The sequence below is a fragment of the Marmota flaviventris genome, chromosome 8 (assembly GCF_047511675.1).
Source record: "Marmota flaviventris isolate mMarFla1 chromosome 8, mMarFla1.hap1, whole genome shotgun sequence".
NCBI lineage: Eukaryota > Metazoa > Chordata > Mammalia > Rodentia > Sciuridae > Marmota > Marmota flaviventris.
In genome coordinates this window covers 49,290,141-49,309,224 of record NC_092505.1, presented here as the reverse complement: position 1 = coordinate 49,309,224, position 19,084 = coordinate 49,290,141, and the positions used below count along the sequence as shown (strand labels likewise).

At 38.7% G+C, this 19,084-nt stretch overlaps 1 protein-coding gene across 1 annotated transcript in view; it reads left to right on the top strand.

The window, feature by feature from the left end:
* Positions 1–19,084, top strand: part of Atp13a5 (ATPase 13A5) — an 88,795-nt gene that overhangs the window by 16,696 nt on the left and 53,015 nt on the right. Inside the window, exons 7-11 of the mRNA XM_027935927.3 lie at positions 2,791–2,925; positions 8,495–8,567; positions 9,455–9,583; positions 15,131–15,301; positions 17,625–17,782. Of these exons, the coding sequence (XP_027791728.2) occupies positions 2,791–2,925; positions 8,495–8,567; positions 9,455–9,583; positions 15,131–15,301; positions 17,625–17,782 (666 nt within the window). The remainder of the gene's footprint in view (positions 1–2,790; positions 2,926–8,494; positions 8,568–9,454; positions 9,584–15,130; positions 15,302–17,624; positions 17,783–19,084) is intronic.

Below are 19,084 nucleotides of genomic sequence, written 5' to 3'. Positions count from 1 at the left end.
CCCACTGTGAGAGACAGATTACCATTTCATAATCTCTTGTTTCTTTTGTTACATTTTTGATGGTAGAGGAAGTGTCTTAGTTCAGTCTACTATAATAAAATGTAGACTGGAGGCTTAAAGAGCAAATGCTTATTTTTCAGTTTTGGAGGCTGGAAAGTCCTGTGTACTCAGTTCTTACAGACATCTTCTCATTGTGTCCTCACATGGTTAAGCAGAATACAACAGACACTAGTATGGCAATATGTAAATCAATGGATGTGTAACTGATGTGATTCTGCAATCTGTATATGGGGTAAAAATGGGAGCTCATAACCCACTTGAATCAAATTGTGAAATATGATATATCAAGAACTATGTAATGTTTTGAACAGCCAACAATAAAAAAAAAAAAAAAAAAAAAAAGAACAATTTCAAAAAAAAAAAAATAAACTTCAAAACTGGAAAAAAAAAAAAAAAAAAAAAAAAAAAGAAGAGAGCTCTGATCTTTTCCTTTTCTTGTGAAGACACTAATCCCATCATGGCAGCCCCACCCTCATGGCCTCATGTGAACCTTCCTACCTACTAGTCCCCTCAAGCCCCACGTTATACCATCACTCTGAGTGTTAGGGCTTCAACACAGGACTTTTTTGGTGGGGGCTGGGCACAAACATGCAGTCCATTCCATGAGGCAATGTGATTACTTCTATAATTTCTGAGGAATTAAAATGAATTAATTCAGTCTTTTTCTAATTGCTTAACAATTTTCTTAAGAGTGACTTCTTTCAGAGATAGTTTTTTTCTTAAACAAAATTTTCTTTGTTGTGTTTTGAATTTATTTTTTTTTAAAGTTCCCATTAAATGGGACATTGGGTTACTTCCATTTTCTCATTTCTCCCTGTGATTGCTGTCCCTATTTGATGGTTCTGTTTGGGGCTTCAGTTGGTTCCCATTAGATCCCACTTCAAAACCAGGTCCACATTGGAGATGCGAGTGTCTGTTCTCAGGAATCTGTCAGATAATCAGCCCTGTAGGGCTTGGTCGAGTTCATGGCTGTATCATGGACAGTTTTTCTCTCCTGTTGCAGACCTCAGCTGTGAGCCATCTCTGCTTGTGACTTTTTTCAACCTCCAAGCTGGGACAGGAAATCCCCAGGTGTCAATCTGGGATTGAAAGGAGCACTAGTATTTTTTTTAGCACCTATTTACTAGGACTTTATAGAAAAAAATGCAAATCAAACTACTTCTTCACATTTAGTTTCAAAAGAATATTAGATGAAGGAGACAAATCATCGTTGTGTTGTTTCATTCTCTGAGAAGTATTTAACCAGTTTTGTACTGGATTTCAATAAACTCAAAACCATGTTATCATTAGTGCATAATCTATAATTAGAAAATTTTATGCCAAGCAAACACAAGAGCTGTAATTTGTAAGTAAAGTAGTTGAGATGGAAATAATAAGAAACATTAAGAAACAAAAGCTTTTTCAATGTTACACAATATATCCCAGGGCTTAAGAAACCCTCAAGATCAGCCTATTAACATATTAACCCGATACCATTTCATTTTTAGGATTAAAAATAAAATTTTATTTAATATATTAGGAAATTATAGAAAGTGGAGGCAAAACAAAAGAGTACCACTGGTTCCAGACCGTATTTCATCTAATTTATGAAAATCATACAGGGAACTTCCCCAAGAAATGAATCCTGGCCTTGTCCCAGTGGGCTCTTTAATTTTCATATGTCTGGACATCCTGTGGTCTTTCTCTAACTACTCAGGTGTTTCCTCCCTAATATAATTACAAAAAATAGAGCCAGTAGGACCAAAATGGAAATTTGAAGGAATAAAGAAAGTTTAAAGATATCATCAAGAGACCAGAAAGGTATGTGCTTGGTTGACTGGTGCTGGGGCTGGTGATTCTGGTGTCCAAGATTTTCTCTGCAGCCTTGGCTGTGTTCTTTCTTTTCAGGATCACTCTTTTTGAAGGGAAGGGCCATTCTAATTCCACTGACTCTCAGAGTATCTTGCCATGGCCTGTGACATGACAGATATTTTAAATGACCTGGATAAAAGTAGAATCTCTCATTTTCATTGCACAACTTGACAGAATTTGCAGCATGTGATTACATGAAAATAAACTTTAAAAAAAAACTGTTAAAAGGGCTGGGGATATAGCTCAGTTGGTAGGGTGCTTGCCTCCCATGCACAAGGCCCTTGTTTCAATCCCCAGCTCCCCCCTCCACCAAGAAAAAAAAACCTGTTTGAAGGTCCTTTTAAAAGGAGACTGAATCATATATCTTCTTTATTATGGGCAAATCTGTTGAAGAAGGTAAATTGTTAGATTTTATTACTGGAAATAAAGTCTTAAAAGTTCAAAATAATTAAGAATTACCAATTTGTGGACATGGCTTTCAGTACTTAAAGTCATTTTGCTTTCACCATATCACATTCTATGTGATTGACATTGTCTCTACCCAAAATTAATGAAGTTCTAAGTAAGTTCTTAAACATTAGAGGTTATTGTATGTTGTCAAAAATGGAAGAGCTAGGCGCGGTGGTGCACTCCTGTAATCCCAGCGGATTAGGAGGCTAAGGCAGGAGGATGGCAAATTCAAAGCAACTTAGTGAGACTCTCTCTCTAAATAAAATACAAAATAGGGATAGGGATGTGGCTCAGTGGTTGAGTGCCCCTGAGTTCAATCCCTGGTACAAAAAAAAAAAAAAGGAAGAAATATTCTATAAAGAAATGGTATCATCTTGATTGCTACCAAGGTCCATTCAAGTGACTCTAGTGCTATTTTTGTACCTGCAGGTTTTAAATCCATTCTATGTGTTCCAAGCCTTCACCCTAACTTTGTGGCTGTCTCAAGGTTACATAGAGTTCTCTGTGGCTATCATCATTTTGACCATTATCTCCATTGTCTTAAGTGTGTATGATTTGAGACAGGTAAGAGTTGAACTTATATTGGATTCCACATAACCTCTGGCTAAAGAGGCAGAGACTTAGAATTTTCACCAATAACAAGGAGTTGCTTTGTCAAACATAAGATATAGCAAAGCAATAAACAAGAGCTTACCAATTGTGGGATCTCAGGAAGAGGGCTTTAGGAATGCCAGGTAGATTTAAATAATAAATGTCTTTGCGAACTCTGATTATCAGCTAAAGATTTTGTTGAATGTTGGATTTAGAAGGACTCTGAGGCTTCCTCTGAGCCTGGTGGGAAAGAATTCTGTGGTGGAGTAATGATGTCAGTCATGGTTTCAGGAGAAAGGGAGGAGGAGCAGCTCAACTGTGCATATTAGTCAAGAAGACACTATGTCTCCTAGGATGATTCGATGGTGTATTTTCCCCAACTTATATACTGTGCTTTCTTCACATTTCTCATCTAAGTGTTTATAACGAATTTTAGACTTAAGATTCCTTTAAAATGTTTGTTTCTTCATGTGGAATTCAAGATTAATTTTTTTTTAAGAAAACCCAAAACAAATACAGAAATTCCTGTGTGGGAGTTAGGGAAGTTGCTAAAAAACTCAGTTTTGATCTTCCCCTCAACAAAGCAGTGTTTCAGCAAGAGACTTACATGAAATTCCTGAGCTGCTGACCTATTAAGTCAAAATATCCAGGATAATATCAAGAATCTGCATTTCTGGCCGTTTTCTATCAGGTGATGGTCAGACAATCTGAAGGCTAAAGCACTGTTGTTATCAGGGGAATCTAATGAAGTTGAATTTGCACACCAAGATCCCAAATACGTGTTTTTATTCATTTATTAATGTTGTCATCAGCTGAACATATTTATTCACTCTTTTCATGCTATTAGGTGCATATATAATACAATTTTATGTGGAGATTTGTATATTTATTAAGTTTTTAATTGAAATAGAATCTTACTATGCACATTAATTTGCATCTTTAATTTTCACTTTATTGTATATATAATGGCAATTTACCAAGCAAATAAATAATTGTAATTCATGTTTAAAAGTACCGCTATGATATTTTATGGAATATCATAATCTGCTCGCTATTTTTATGTATGTAAAATAATATCATTTCTCCAATTTTTGCCAACACAAATAATGTTGAATTAAACATAACTAAAATATAGTCATGAGTGTTTGGAATTTTTTTAATATAGGAGCCAAAAGCCAGATTATTGGATCAAAGGATACATATAATTTGAATTTTAATAGATTCTGCTATATATTTCTCATGAAATGAAATAATTTCTTCTCTCCTGCAACACAAAAGAGTATCATTTTCCAGATCCTCATTTTCCGGATCCTCATCAGCATTGGGTGTTATATGTTGATATTTGAAAAGTTCTATTTAATATTTTTTAATATACTTTGCCCTGATTACCAGTGAAAGTAGACACACTTCCATTTGAGTTTTGCACTTTTTAATTTATATTAATAGACTCTTTATGTCCATCACATGTGTGACTAAGTTTTATTTTTAGTCTATCTTTTCTCTCTTGACCTTGACTCTTACCATATGTTAGAAATTATGTAGTCACTTGTATTTCTCTTTTCCTTTATGGGTTCTGGTTTTCTTGTTTTGCACATAAAGATCTTCCTTTTGTAAGTTAGGTCATTTCTGTTCTTTGCATTTGCAATTTGCTTAATATTTATTTTTAAATCCTAATGGAATTTAAACATTCAGGTCCTGCATCTTAGCAAAAATCTCTAAATTCGTTTGCCCAAAATAGTGACTGACATGGGAACTTCAGACTTGATGGCAAAGGATTTCTTCAAAAAGAAGAAAAGGAATTAGAAGACAAGAGCTAATCCTATTAGCAACTGGTATTTTTTTTTAAACTTACCTGACCCAACCTGTAAGGCATCTTTTAAAATCATATAAAACAAGCCAGTTTCCTGAAACTGTATCCTTGCAGTTTAAATCACAGATCCTCCATGATCACATCTATTTAGTATTTTAGAGTTTACAACAATACCCACATGCCTAACATACACATGTGTTTGTATGGAGCAGGATAACATAATAAAGTGAGACACACGCAGGTGTCATACACTCCTACCACCTGACAGTAAAAGACATGACAATCAGGAAGGTGAGAGACTTGCTCACACACACTCAAGGAATGGTGGCTGTAGACCCTTATGCCCAGGTTTCCTGACTCTGAATCAAGTACTGCCCACTGTCCTGTTGAGCACATTCTCAAAGTGACCTGAGGACTTGGTTGTAATGGTGGGAAGGAGGTTGGCAGGAATGCAGAAAGGAACATCTACTGCTATCTCCAAATCATTCTATCGACCTACATTGAAGTTCATCATGTAACAGAATTTAAAGACTTAGCTAAATCAACACAGGCTTTTAAAAATTGAAAGAAGAAAGGTGTTTGCAGAAGTACAAGAAGATATCTTCCTGCACTTCTTCTAGACTCAACTAATGGTACACAGTTTACCTAATCAAAGCCCAGGATCACTCTTGCAGCAGTTCCTTCCTGACAAGTTCCTTGCAGTTCTGAGTTCAAACCTTGGGACCCACCAATACATTGTACTGTATCCACATGCCCTGTCACTGGGCTGTGCCATGGTAACTGCTAGATATAGCTCTGAGTAGCTGGCCCCATAGTGCTTTGCCTTCAGTCAAGACTGAGCTGGACTCAAGAGGCACCTGAGTCCTGGTTGCTCATCTCTGGAGGAAATCCAGCCACAGCTAATACAAGTGCATGCAGCAACAGATGCTGAATAATAATAGTATGCAAATTAGTCTTGGAAACTGATCCTGGTCCCACTGAAGAGGAACTGGAGAAACCAGAGGGGGCCTAATGAAAATCAGGCAACGAGCTTCACAATCATGGCAGGCATCACAGCATTCGCCTTCTCCTGGCTGGTTGGTTGTCATAGAAACCTGGGCTTGTAGAGCCTCTGAGTACATTAACTCAAAGAAGATGCCTGCATTATCTTACTCCAGTGTCATTGGGAGAAGTAGAATGATTCAGTTCAGTTAAATACATATTTGCTGAGAGCCTACTATGTGATAGACTCTGGGGGATGCTGAGATGAATACATGGCCCCTTTCTTCTGCAAACTGCCTGCCTTACTGGGAAGACCTGACAAGACAACAGGTAGTTGTGGTTAATACCCCAACACAGGTGGAGACACAGGGAATAGAACAATGCGTTCTTCCTGGGGATGGAGACTTATGGGGTGGAGGTGACATTTAAGTAGGAATTTATCTGAAGGATTAGAAAGAGTTCACTAGTAGAAAACTAGGCTGAACATTCTAGGGAATAGCCTGAGCAAAGGCAGGCAAGCATGGCAGGTTACGCAGAATGCTAAGTCTGATAAACAAATCCAGCTTTACAGCATAATGAGGTTTGAAAATTACAGTCAAGCATTATTAACTCATACTTCACCACTTGCAAATGTGTCGATTACCATCCTCTTCAGCTAGGCTGAAGTCATCGTGGCATTGACTGAAAGAGTTTTCTGGGCAAAAAATAATAAAGAAATTTGAAAGTGAGGATATTTATCTTCTAATAGAAGAAAAAGCCCTTTCTTTTGAAGCACTGGAAGAATATACTCACCAGGAGATAATGCTTTAGAGTCAGATAAACCTGGGTTTGACCTTCAAGTTTAGCAAGTAAACAATTATGGGGAAGTGACTTCAACATTTTTTAACCTCAGTTTTTTGCTTTTTGTTTTTGTTATTTATATGTATGCTGGAGACAACATTTTCGTCATAAAATTATTTCAAAGATTAAAAAATATATATATTCCAAGTACTTACAGCAGTGCTTGATACATAGTAGCTGCATAATGTTTCAACTGTTTTAAAAATAATAACTTGAATTATTTATATACCTCATGTATTTCTTCTATGAAGTCTTGAGTGTTTCAGATAAATCCCTAACATGTAAAACAAATCTGCCGCATACTATGTTTGATCTTGAAAGTAACTTGAAATTGGTCAAATTCAATGTTATTTGTTTACAAAGGAAACAACTAACTTATAAGGTGAAATTTCTTATGCACCATACATGGCTGGTTAGTGGGTGAGCCAGACCTACAGCTCAGGAATCCTGAGCAACTCCAGTGTTCTTGCCACAGAATCAGAGCTGACTTTCTCACTCCTACCTGTCATTCAAAGGCATGCCCCAACAGTCAAGCCCCAGGAAGTCACCTTAGGACAATGGAATATGTATCCAACAGTATTATCACTTCTTCTACTCAATTGGTCCAAATTAGTGAAGTTTAGCTTTTTATGCAAAACTGAAATAAATAATCAAATTTTCCATATAAATATTAACACTAAATGCATTATGTTCTCTGAAGGGGAAAGTTGTGTAATTTTGTGTAATGTTTGTCTTAGCCTGGTGACATTTCTGTAACATTTAAAAAAAAGTACCAATGGAACAGAAAAAGATAATTTAATAGCTAAAAATAAATGTTTCATGTTTGAACTAGGTTAAGCTGCATTTGAGTACTGTCCACAGTATTCAAACCCTCTTCTATTTAATGGCATCCAAGTCATTGATATTCATACCAATGGGGCAGTGCCTTCTACAGCTGCTCAGCCCTGCTCAGCCATCTCTCTGGCTGATGGTGCCCCAATGGTCACTCTGGGGACGTTGTGTGGATGAAATCCCCTCTCACCCCTGTCTTCCCATGCTCGCCATTATGCTAGGAGATGTTTAGAGATGTTGCTTCCATTACCCCAGGCTCCTTCCATTTCCTCCACATTTTACAGAGACCTATCTCAGTGAGTTCTACCTCAGGCAAGCCTTTCCAGCTGGTGGACTCTCACAACTCTTTTCCCTTCAGCAACTTTCTTATTCTTCACTAACACATTTGAACCCTCAGCATAGTACTGAGTACTATGCAAAGGGCTTTATGAACATTGGTTTAAAACTGACAACAGCCCTAGAAAAACAGAGATGGCTATTCTTTCTCCTTTTAGATGAGCAAAAGGGAGTCAAACAGGTAAATAACTTGTAAGTGATAGCACCAGGATTCAAAACTGAGCCATATGACACCATGCTACAGACTCATCTGACATGAAAACCCCCCATTTATAGCAGAGGGGGTGACTGTTCACTTTTGATCAAGCACAACTTAAATACTCACGGGCTTTGACAAGTGGAAATCTGCTTAGTGAACAACTTGAGCTTTGTTGTTTTACAGACAGGGGAGCGGAGGCTTAGAGTGGGAGGTAACCCATCCAGTCTCAGTCTTTCTCTTTTTACTTGTGCATTCTCAACATGTTGATAAAGTCTTGCTTCCCTGGCATAGTCTTTTGAGACAGTGGCTCTGCATCATTTTTCCTGGGAGGGAAATAGCATTATTTCTATTTCTATTTCTATTTCATTCGAACTCTTAAGCGTGGTCACTTCTGCAAGGAGTGGGGCAGGTGGGGCAGAGGTTGGGGCAGTGCAGCTGAAGCATGGAGTTGTTTGGCTGTGACAGCAGGTTGGCATTTGCACTGTGGAGATCAGGTGGCTTTCAGGACGTGGACTGATACTGAAACTTTGACTTTACATTGATAGCAATCAGTGAAGCTGCACAACCTTGTGGAGGATCACAACAAAGTCCAAGTTACAATCCTTGTGAAAGACAAAGGTAGGTGATACTGTTCTGCTTCTTGGGCATGCTACTGTTTCAGGGTGGAATCTGACTCATTCATCCTTGATTACTTACTCGTCAAAGAGAAAAAGTCTTTTCTGATTGAACTCAGGACTGGAACTAGGGTGAGAACAGAGCATCTAAGACATGAAATCCAAGGAAGCAAGGATGTACAAACACTAATCCTGCCTTCACAGGGCTGGAGAGGGAGTGCCCTGTTAAACCGCAACCTGGGCTCCTCACTTGCCCTAGTCCTGATTGAACCATTCCTACTCAATGTCTGGATTACTTCAAATTCCCTCTGTCCTCCATATTTCATTCATGTGGATATTACTGGAGAACCCTTTTAAGGTTCTTTTATATTCTTCAACTAGCCATCCCAAATACATCCCATCAAGTATTTCAAACTATCTTCTGGAACCTAGACCTGCATAGGTCTTTTTGATGCTGGCTGGACACTGGCTAGTCTGGGTGGGGTAGCCAAGGCTGTCTGCAAGGAGTGAAGAGCTACACTCAAAGCAGCAGAAGCTCTCTGGACAATTTTCCTAAGGCCCTAATCCAAGGAGAGAAAGCTTGCCCGGGGGGGGGGGGGGGGGGGGGGGATGCAAACAACAGCCGAAGGATCTTTCTTCATTGACAAGTGCTGTTGAATATTCCCTGTGGGCCAAGCACTGACTGAGTACTAGGATCCAAATGGGATCTTGTTGCTGAACTAATCCTTTGCTACATTCCAGGAACCGATTCCCTAATTCTGGTTCTCCTGGAAGTTTCAGTTGAGTGGAAAGGGCTTAAACAGGTAGGATAGCTCTTGGCAAACAGGTCAGTAAGGGTTCTTAGTTGCTTTAATTCATAAGTAAAACTAAGAAAACTTTGTTCTTATATAGGTTTGCAGGAGCTGGAATCTCGCCTCTTGGTTCCCGGAGATATTCTTATTCTTCCAGGAAAATTATCATTGCCTTGTGATGCTGTTTTGATCGATGGGAGCTGTGTGGTGAACGAGGGCATGCTCACAGGTAGACAACTTGCCTCAAGCTAGTCGTCCCTGTCCAACAGCTAAGCCAACACTTAGCAAATCAGATCACCATACATCTACCCTGCCCCAGGCTCCATTTCCATATTGACAGATAAGGGAGATAAATTTGGCCTTTTCATTCAAGTAGAGGCACAAAACACTCCAGCAGGCTGTGTTGAACAATGAGAAGAACTAATTCACTATAAATACAAAATATTTAATACCATATGTATTAAATGAAGAAACACTTAATATCATATGTCATTAATTGCCTGATGGGTGGGGAGGCTTCAGTAGGTGAACAGGTTGAAAGACAATCTGTTCATAAATATGAGACTGGCTCATGCCCATATTCAAGCAAAACACAACCCACAAAACCCAGCAATGCCCACAATTGGAAGGGTGTAGAGATATTTTTCCTAGCCTTGCATTGTACGGATGGAAAACTACTTCCAGGTTTCAATGGAAAGTTTGAGTTAAACCTTAGGGTAGAAACAGTACAACAGCTCTGTTCTCCTTTGGACTCATAATTCCAGTTGATCTCACTGTGCAGAAAGATCTAGTTTTCGTTTACAGTTCATTAGGTTTACTTACATTTGTATAATTAGTAAGGCACTATTTATAAAATATTCTTTAGTTCGAAAAATAGTTGTCATAAGAGATACTATAAAACAACACAAACATAGAAACTACTTTTCTTTTGTGCTTGCAGATTGTCAAGTTTTTCTATTTCCAAATGGTGTAAAGACAGGGAGGAAAAAACCTTAATACAACCTAAATGTAATGGAAGTTCATTATCCCTAAATTGTTCCACATAAGCAGATTTCACATTAAAAATGAGTCTGCTTAATTTAAAATTGAGACAAGAAAATGTAGTAAACATAAATATGTTTGGTATAATTACAAAATACCCCTTTAATGTGTTGAAATCTAACTGCCTTATAATGACAGTGATGAGGATTTGCATACTGATCATATCTTTTATCCAGAATGTTGCCATAGTACCCAACACGAAAACCTCAAGCTCAACAAAAACTGTCCTTCTCCCTCCAATGCAGCCGCTGTCTCCCAGCTGCTTGTGAGGCAGAATGGCTGCTCTCACTGGCAACAGAAAGGCTGTGCCCTTGGTCTGTTCTTTCTCCTCTCCCTGACTGGACTGTACAGTGCTGCCCTTGATTCTCAGGAAAACTCAGAGAGTTCCAGAGAATTAGAAGTGGCGAACAATGCTGCCTTTCAAGAAATGGGTAAAATCGACCTAAAATGACCTAAAATGATAAGTGGCTTTTTCTAATGTTCATTCTGGGAAAAATTAAGGGGACAGTATTACTATCTATGTAACCTAAGTACCGTAAAAGGCAACTAAGGTGACAGACACATGAAATAGAGACATATATACTTCTTTCTCGTTAATTTCTTCACAAACTTTTAAGTCCCAGCATGCTCTAAATACTTTTTATACAGCCTACACCCCACCTCCCACCATGTTCATATTTGTGCAAAGGATCCTGTTTGAACAATCAGAAGATTAGGGTTAGATTACTGAAACTGCAATTGTGTTCCTAGGGTATTTGTCCACAAATGCGATTCAGATTCTGGTGGGGGAAAAAAAAAAACACAAAAATCTTTATTGATGTAATAATAAATATGGCAAATACTCTTAGCATCGCTATTGCAACATATTTTATAAATAACTTTTACATCTCACTTCTTTGTGGCACAAAACAGATTAGATTGGGAGTTATTATCATACCAGTTTACAAGTAGAAGAATTGGAATTGGAGGTGACCTTTGTTCCTGAACACAAGGACCGTGGGAGGGAGGAAGATGATCCACAGCGGGTACAGCTGCCCTCTCCTTGTCAGGTCCTATCTCCTTTGACTCTTGTTTTCCCATCTACCACACCTCCCCCAGGGCGGGCTCTTCCTCCTTGCCATCTGGCCTCTCCTGTTGGCACAAACTCAGCTATGCAGGATATTCAACTCTATCTTACACCTACATTTCATTGTACTGTTGGCTTCAAATGTTGCCATTCTTGAAAGCGTCAGGTGTGAATTACCTGGCATGAGCCAGTCGTCCCCTTAGATTAGCTGTCCTCCAGACCCTTATCTGGCTACCCAGAGTTGTATAGTGAGCAGGTGGGTGTGGTCTAGAGAAAGTCTTCTTCCTAGTCTACCCTGAACCTGGGAGACTGATGGAGGCTTGCCTACCTGGAAAGGGAGGCAGACCCAGATGCCAGTTAGTTTCCACGAAGTTAGTGCAGGTCCCTTTTCTTAGGGACATGTGACATGTAAGTCTCTTTTTAATTTGATTTACTTCCACCTATACGTGCTAGATTCTATATGTTTTATCTATTCCAATTTACATAGAAATGCAGTCGAGGGAAGGCATGGTGAACAAAAAAGATTTGTTTTCACTCTCAGGCAGTCCCTAAAATTCATGATCAAATTTATGACTGACTTTTAAAACTCAAAAACCAGTGATTACCTCCTTGTCCTTTTTTCTGCCTCCTTTTCTGAGGGAATTGATCCCCTTTAGTATCCAGCTCCCTTGGAAGGAGAGGAATCAAGAATCAAAAGGGAATATCATGGGAAGGAGAATCTATTAACATTTTGAATTCTTCTCATCGTAGCTCATTTGTTTTGCTCTCATATGTATTAGGTTCTGTACTAACTTTTTACATCAGTTACTTCCTCCAAATCAGATCACCATACATCTACCCTGCCCCAGGCTCCATGCTATGACATTGACAGATAAGGGAGATAAATCTGGCCTTTTCATTCAAATAGAGGCACAAAATACTCCAGCAGGCTGTGTTGAACAATGAGAAGAACTAAGTCACTGTAAATACAAAAATCTGAAACCCAGATTAGGTAAATAATCTGCCTATAATCACAGAATTTACAAGTGGTGCTGATGAGATTTGGATTCATTTGGTTATACATTCATTCACTTACTTCACAAATGTTTATTAACGAGCAGTGAACAGGCAGATAAGATTTCTTTCCTTAAGGAGGTAACATCTTGGGTGGAAAAAACAGAAAGCACGAGAGTACACACATGATATAAATTCCCAACAAGTATGTTTTATGAAGAAAATAAAACACCTAAATCCAGGCATTTTGTCCCCAGAGCCTATGCTTATAAGCAGTGCTTCCTCCTTCTCTTAGAAATACCTGTGTGGGAGAGGGTGGCATTCATTCTGTCACAATCTCCTGCCCGCTCCCTCCATTCATTAAATTACTCTTGTTTACAAATTTAAAACTTGCACAGGAAGTGTGCCGGGACCCAGGAGTTCCCTCAGTGTTTGCATATTGCCGTCCTGCCAGACTAGCTTCTCACCAGTCCATAAGCTAGATGGTTCCCTCTCTTCCTTTCTTGCTGCCTTTCCCTTGCTCTTGCTTATTCATTCTGTGTTTAATACAAGTTCAGAGATGCCTGCTCTGTGCCAGGCTCTGTGTTGTGTGCTGAAGTTACCAAGATGAATGGGAAATGTTTCCTGTTCTCAAATTGCTAAAAGTCAAATGGTTCCAGAGATGTTAATAAACAAGGACATAGATGTTTCCAATATGTCACCAAATGCAGGCACCTGGCTTCTTGGGGACAGGGGAGAGTATCTCCTTTTGACTGCATGAGGGGTCTCCGGATGCTGGGAGCCAATTCTACAGTTAACAGGGAGCAATGCTGGCACTTCCTTCTGAAACCTTGTTTTAGACTCTTTAGTCTCCCAGTCTTTTGTAGGTGAATCCTTCTTTTTTGTGGCAGGGGAAGAGGGGGAGTGTTCTCAAGAAAGTCTAAAGCATTAGATTTCTTATTAATGTAGGAATAATATAAAAGAGACTTGGAGATCATTTCTGTGTAATATCATCAGATTTGAGCTTCTATCTGGAGCACATCATTGCCAGATGGCTTTCATCTTTGATTGATCAATACCTGCCTGCCTCCAATTTCATTGGCTGTGTGTGTGTGTGTGAAACTGTTCACTAGTACTGTATTAACCAAAGTATCAATTGTGGATGACTATTCTTGAAGCCAAGGCAGAAAAACCTTGGCAAGTATTTGCCTGTTATAAAGGCTGATTTCAAAAAACAATGTGGTACAAGGATTTGGAGACATGTCAAAAGGTTCTGTCTCTTTTACAAAGTCATGTAGAATGCAATTGGCAAATTCACACAACAGATGTATATCATAATTGTTTTTTTAAAAAAAAATGGTATGGGGACGATGCTATTCAAGATTACTAATAAAAAATTTATAGTTTTTTATACCTTATTATGTAAAATATGTACCATGCTAGGAAACTAGTTTTTGGGGAAAAAACTGGTTTTTTGAAAAAAACTAGTTAAAAAAACAATAATAGAAAAACAATAAAGGCCTCAGTAATTGCCTTTATTTAATTCATCCATGCATTTTAACAAAAAAATATATTTGAACCTATTATATACTACCAGGGAAAATGAGGAGCATATAAAGTTATACATGTTAAAGTCCTAACCTTGGTTATTACCTAGAAAGAGAGATAAGACCCAAATTTGTATAACTATAATCAATATAATACTATTTCCAAATTGGAAATATGACATATTATCTTGCTAACTGAACATTTAGCAAAAGACTGATGGAATTTTAAATTCACTTTAGTGCCCTTTAAATCTGGGAGCCAGGAAGTGTTATTAACATTTTTATTTTGTCTCTGAAATTTATCATTTTTGAACTCCGAGCAAAATTTCTTTTTTACCTTAAGTATCTTGTCTTGCAGCCATCAAGGAAAGGGAGATAATTGGTACCAGCAAAGAATGGGAGTCAATAAAGGGAAATGAAAGGGCCTCGTTCAGCTGGAGCGTGGATGAGGAGAACCGGCCAACAGTGCCTGAATAATGCTGGGCTTTGACAAGCTAGGAAGAGGGTTTGGGCTTTATTTAGTAGTGGCAGTGGATAAAACTAAGGGTTTGGGGGGGGGAGGAAATGGAATAATAATAAAAAGGAGGATTTGATAGAATTTACTGGAAATGGTGTAGGAAGACCTCTATTTTCTGGCCTGGCTCCCTGAGCTTTAGGAGGGCAGAATGTCTGTCTTGTATATCGCTATGTTCCTAGCATTCAACACAGTTCCTGGCACAGCATACGCACTTACAAAATATTTGTTGACTGATTAGGTAAAAGAATGGATGAATGAATAAATGAAGGAATGAAAGGCAAATAGTATCTGTGTGTTTTACGACTCCTCTATCCCTTGTAGTGGTTCTGGGCTTGCTGAACATTTGGAGAATGGTAAGTACAACTCAGTCAACATAGGTTTCTTTAAAAATCATGAGGACAAACCATACAGACCAGGTATAGGAAGACAGGCAGATCTTAAGTAACTATTTGAAATCCAATCAAGTCTACCATTGCTTGTACCACCAGTATCCCTAAGAACTGTTATCTGACTCATGGGAGGGGCATTAGGACCCGATAAGTTGTGGTTGCCTCATTTCTTGAAACTGGCAAGTAACAGTTTTAAATACTGTTGTGGTTTTATGTAGAATCAACAAAATACTATCTTCCTTAGGAGAAAGTATACCTGTCACAAAGACACCACTGCCCGGAACGGAGAACACCATGCCTTGGAAATGCCACAGCTTGGAGGACTATCGGAAACACGTGCTCTTCTGTGGGACAGAAGTTATCCAGGTCAAGCCTTCTGGGCAGGGACCCATAAGAGCAGTCGTTTTGCAGACAGGTTAGTGGATTCCACTCTTGTCACTGTAGTCTATACCTGGAGGTGAGCAGAATGAGAACAGGGAAGGTTTGTTTAGGATTTTGGAGTTTACCACATTCTAGTAATAACAGTCACACTCTTTTCTATCAAGATCCCCTATTCTAAATCGCCACTATTCTGACTTATTTTTTGTTAAACCCCTGTGTGTGATGAAAGATACACAGAGATAATGCATATTTCCTTCAAGGCCAAACTATATTCTTGGATTGACTAATGTCCATAGGTTTCTTCTCTTTTCCTTCCATTTTATGAGCTCTTGCCAAAAAAAAAAAAAATGTGTCAACCATAATGACTGTCAAGTCTTTTTTCCTTTAAAGGGGTTGCTTGTGAGGCTGTACATCAGACTCCCTGCTGGCTACCTCCACCTGCACACTCTACAGACTCTTCAAAATCAAGCATCAAAAAGTGAACTTATCCTCCTGCAATGCCTCTCTGTTAACAGCCTCTCCATCAAGCTAGTTTCTTAATGGCATCTTTAACTGCTTACTTTCCTTCATTCCAAAAGGGCACCAGTGATTCCACTATGGCCTCAGAGGGCTATCCCTCTTTTCTGAGTCCTGTACCTTCCTCTTCATTCCCATAGTCACTGTTTAGTGCAGGCTTTCACCACACCATGTTTACTTTATTATAAGAAAAATAGTCTGGACTCTTTACTTTCAACTTTTGCCCTAATCTTTCTCTGATCTTGAACTCAAATCACACTTCAAACACACATTCTAGAATAGCCCAGGCATATCACACCTAAAGTTTTGCATGCCTAGCCACATGAGCTTCAAACTTCCACATGCCATTCACAACCAATGCCTTTCACGACCTGGTCCCAACTCCTAGTCCTTAACCCTGATCTGTGTTTCTGTCACCTCACATATTCATGGACACCAAGCATGCCTTGCACTTTGATGCCAATATGCTTTAGTTTGATGTTTTATTCAATTGTTCTGGATGAATTAGTTTTTTTTTTTTTTAGTTGAAACATGACTTTGTGTTTTTTACTAAAACTAGCTAGTGGGTTTCAGAGCATCCTCAGCCTTCTGTCTAAACAAAAACAAATAGTTAAAGACCATGGAAGCCACCATAAACCACTGTAAAATTCTTACAAAGCAAGTTAGAGAAAAGTCTACTCCTATTCTCCAAAGGTAATAAAGCCATGTTTAAGCAGACCAGGTATCCATATAGCAGTGGAGATAAGGCAAATTTTGTACTTAAAATACTGGTGTTCTTGTCTAGACTATATAATAGTTAATCATTTTAGCCACTAATTCAGATATTAATGGGTATTTGCCATGTGCTATGCACTGAGGGCTAAAGAAATAATTTGTGAGCTACACCTCTCCCGGAAGGAAGGTCATGATACTCTGTTGTAGGAGACAGATTAACTTATAGTTAACTAAAACATGCAGTGATGATGGGTGTCATATGACCAAGTGTTGCAGGGACCCCAAAGAGTGAGATATATTATTCTTGGTATGAAGTATGAGAATAGAATTCTAGAAACACTTCTATGATGAGGTGGCATTTTAACATAGCTGATAGGATGGGGAGGGTTTAGTCAACCACATCAGCACTATTAAAATAGTCTGATTTGTGTTTACAAAATACAAGAAAATATACAAGGCGTCTTCTAAAATCAGTAAATAGTTGGGATCAGTCCAGCAAGATAGGAGTAAATCAAATTGAAGGTGACCTCAAATCCATGCCTAGAAAATTTAATTTTATTCTAAGAAAGTGGTAATATTTGGAGCAAAAGAATGATATGATTAAAGGCAGATGCATGTATATATATATATATATATATATATATATATATATATATACACACACACACACACACATATATATATATACACACATACATATGCATATATATACACACATACATATGCATATATATATTAGGATATTACTTGCACTTTCCCTTTTTCTTAATTTTCAATTTTTTGAATATCTGTTTTCAACACATGTCTACTTTAAAGTGTCTTTCTGCAGCATCTCATTTTCTCTAGTTAACACATTCTTCATTTCCTTAGTTCGGTTTTTCTCAGCCCTCATGTGGAATGGGGAGCTGCACTGCAGGAGCCATGGAAACACTGATTCCCAGAACAATAGAAATGGAGCAGGCCTAAGTGAAGGCCACTGACTGCTCTGCTGACTCCTAACAAGGAAAGCAAATACAGTGTGAGGTCAGAGCAATGCTGCTCTCATTCCAAGCTCCAATGACTCTACCACTTTGGGTTTGGAAAGTGTATTCAAGGGCCTTACTCCACCTGTGATTGTCTCCATGTAGGTTACAATACAGCAAAAGGGGATTTGGTGAGATCCATCCTCTACCCCCGGCCTCTGAACTTCAAACTATACAGCGATGCCTTCAAGTTCCTTGTGTTCCTGGCCTGTCTTGGGGTTGTAGGATTTTTCTATGCCCTAGGAATATATATGTACCATGAAGTAAGTACTGGGGGGGTAAGGTTTTTCAGTAGCTTAGCTTTTTTAACAGCTCGGCCTAACACAAGAAATTTAGGTTAGTTTGCTTCTTGGTTCTATCATTCTGTAAATCGGCTCTGTATTTACACTGTTTAATATGAGAACACAGAGCCACCTGTACTTATGGAGCACTTAAAATATAGCTAATATAAATGAGGAAATGAAATTTCAATTTATTTCATTTTAATTAATTTAAGTTAAATAGCTGTATATGGTTAGTGGCCATCTAATCATATTGGATAGTGCAGTTATGAAAAGTTGCCAAGGGGTCCCTCCCAGTGTGACATGTGTAACATCCAAGCCCAAAGAGCCTTAAAGGAAATACATGTTTCTCAAGTCTGATAAAATGAGAGAGATTTTGTCAATCAGGTCAGAGAGCAGGAAGGGCACACTAATTTGAGTGAGCAAAACAAAAAGAAAGGATGTACAAGGGTCTTCTAGAACCAGCCATCAGAAAAGAGAGAAATCTAGCAAGGTAGTAGATTTAATTGAAAAGGATCTTAGACTTTTTCCTGACGTATTTGAAAGTATCCCCAGTAATCCCCAACACTTATGTGTTTTGCTTGGGCTCTTAAATTAAGAATTTAATTTTATAGCACTGATAACTCCTGAGATCCCTTTAAGCTGCAGAGTATCAGGTTTCATTTGGATGCCTCTCTTCCTAGGTGTGGTCAGGAGGGCAGGTTTTCACTTATGACCCTGAGGTCCTTTCTGGTCCTCAGAGTCTGGTTCTGTTGTATACCATACAGTCTCTACATAGACATGCAGGGTGGGATCATAAGTGTATAGGTGGGTAGGAAAAAGATGTAAATAAAGCATCCAAACACAGGTGCGAAACTCAGCTTGAATGACCTCATTAAGGTGTCCAAAGTGGTGGCATCAGTGAATTCTGCATGTTTGTGGAGTGGAGTCAGGGCCAGGGAATGCATATTGGTGGACAAAGACATAACTCGAGTTCATACTCAAACTTAACCTCTGCATAGTCATTTCAATTGGAAAAAAAAGCCTCCAGGAAACATTTCTAGGACAAGGGATAGCAGGGAAGGCCACTTTACTACACTTTACTAGTAGAATGGAGCCTGAGAAGAACTAGGTGGATGAAATGTTAAGGCCACTGGGTGTAGAACATGAGGCAGTGTGCCAGTTCCAGCTGGGAACAAGAACACTGAGCCGAAATGCAAAATCAAAGCCCTGGTACAGACAGAGAATGGAGGTTTCCTGGCAGCACTCAACATCCAGTACCTCCAGAGCAGCAAACTGAACCCC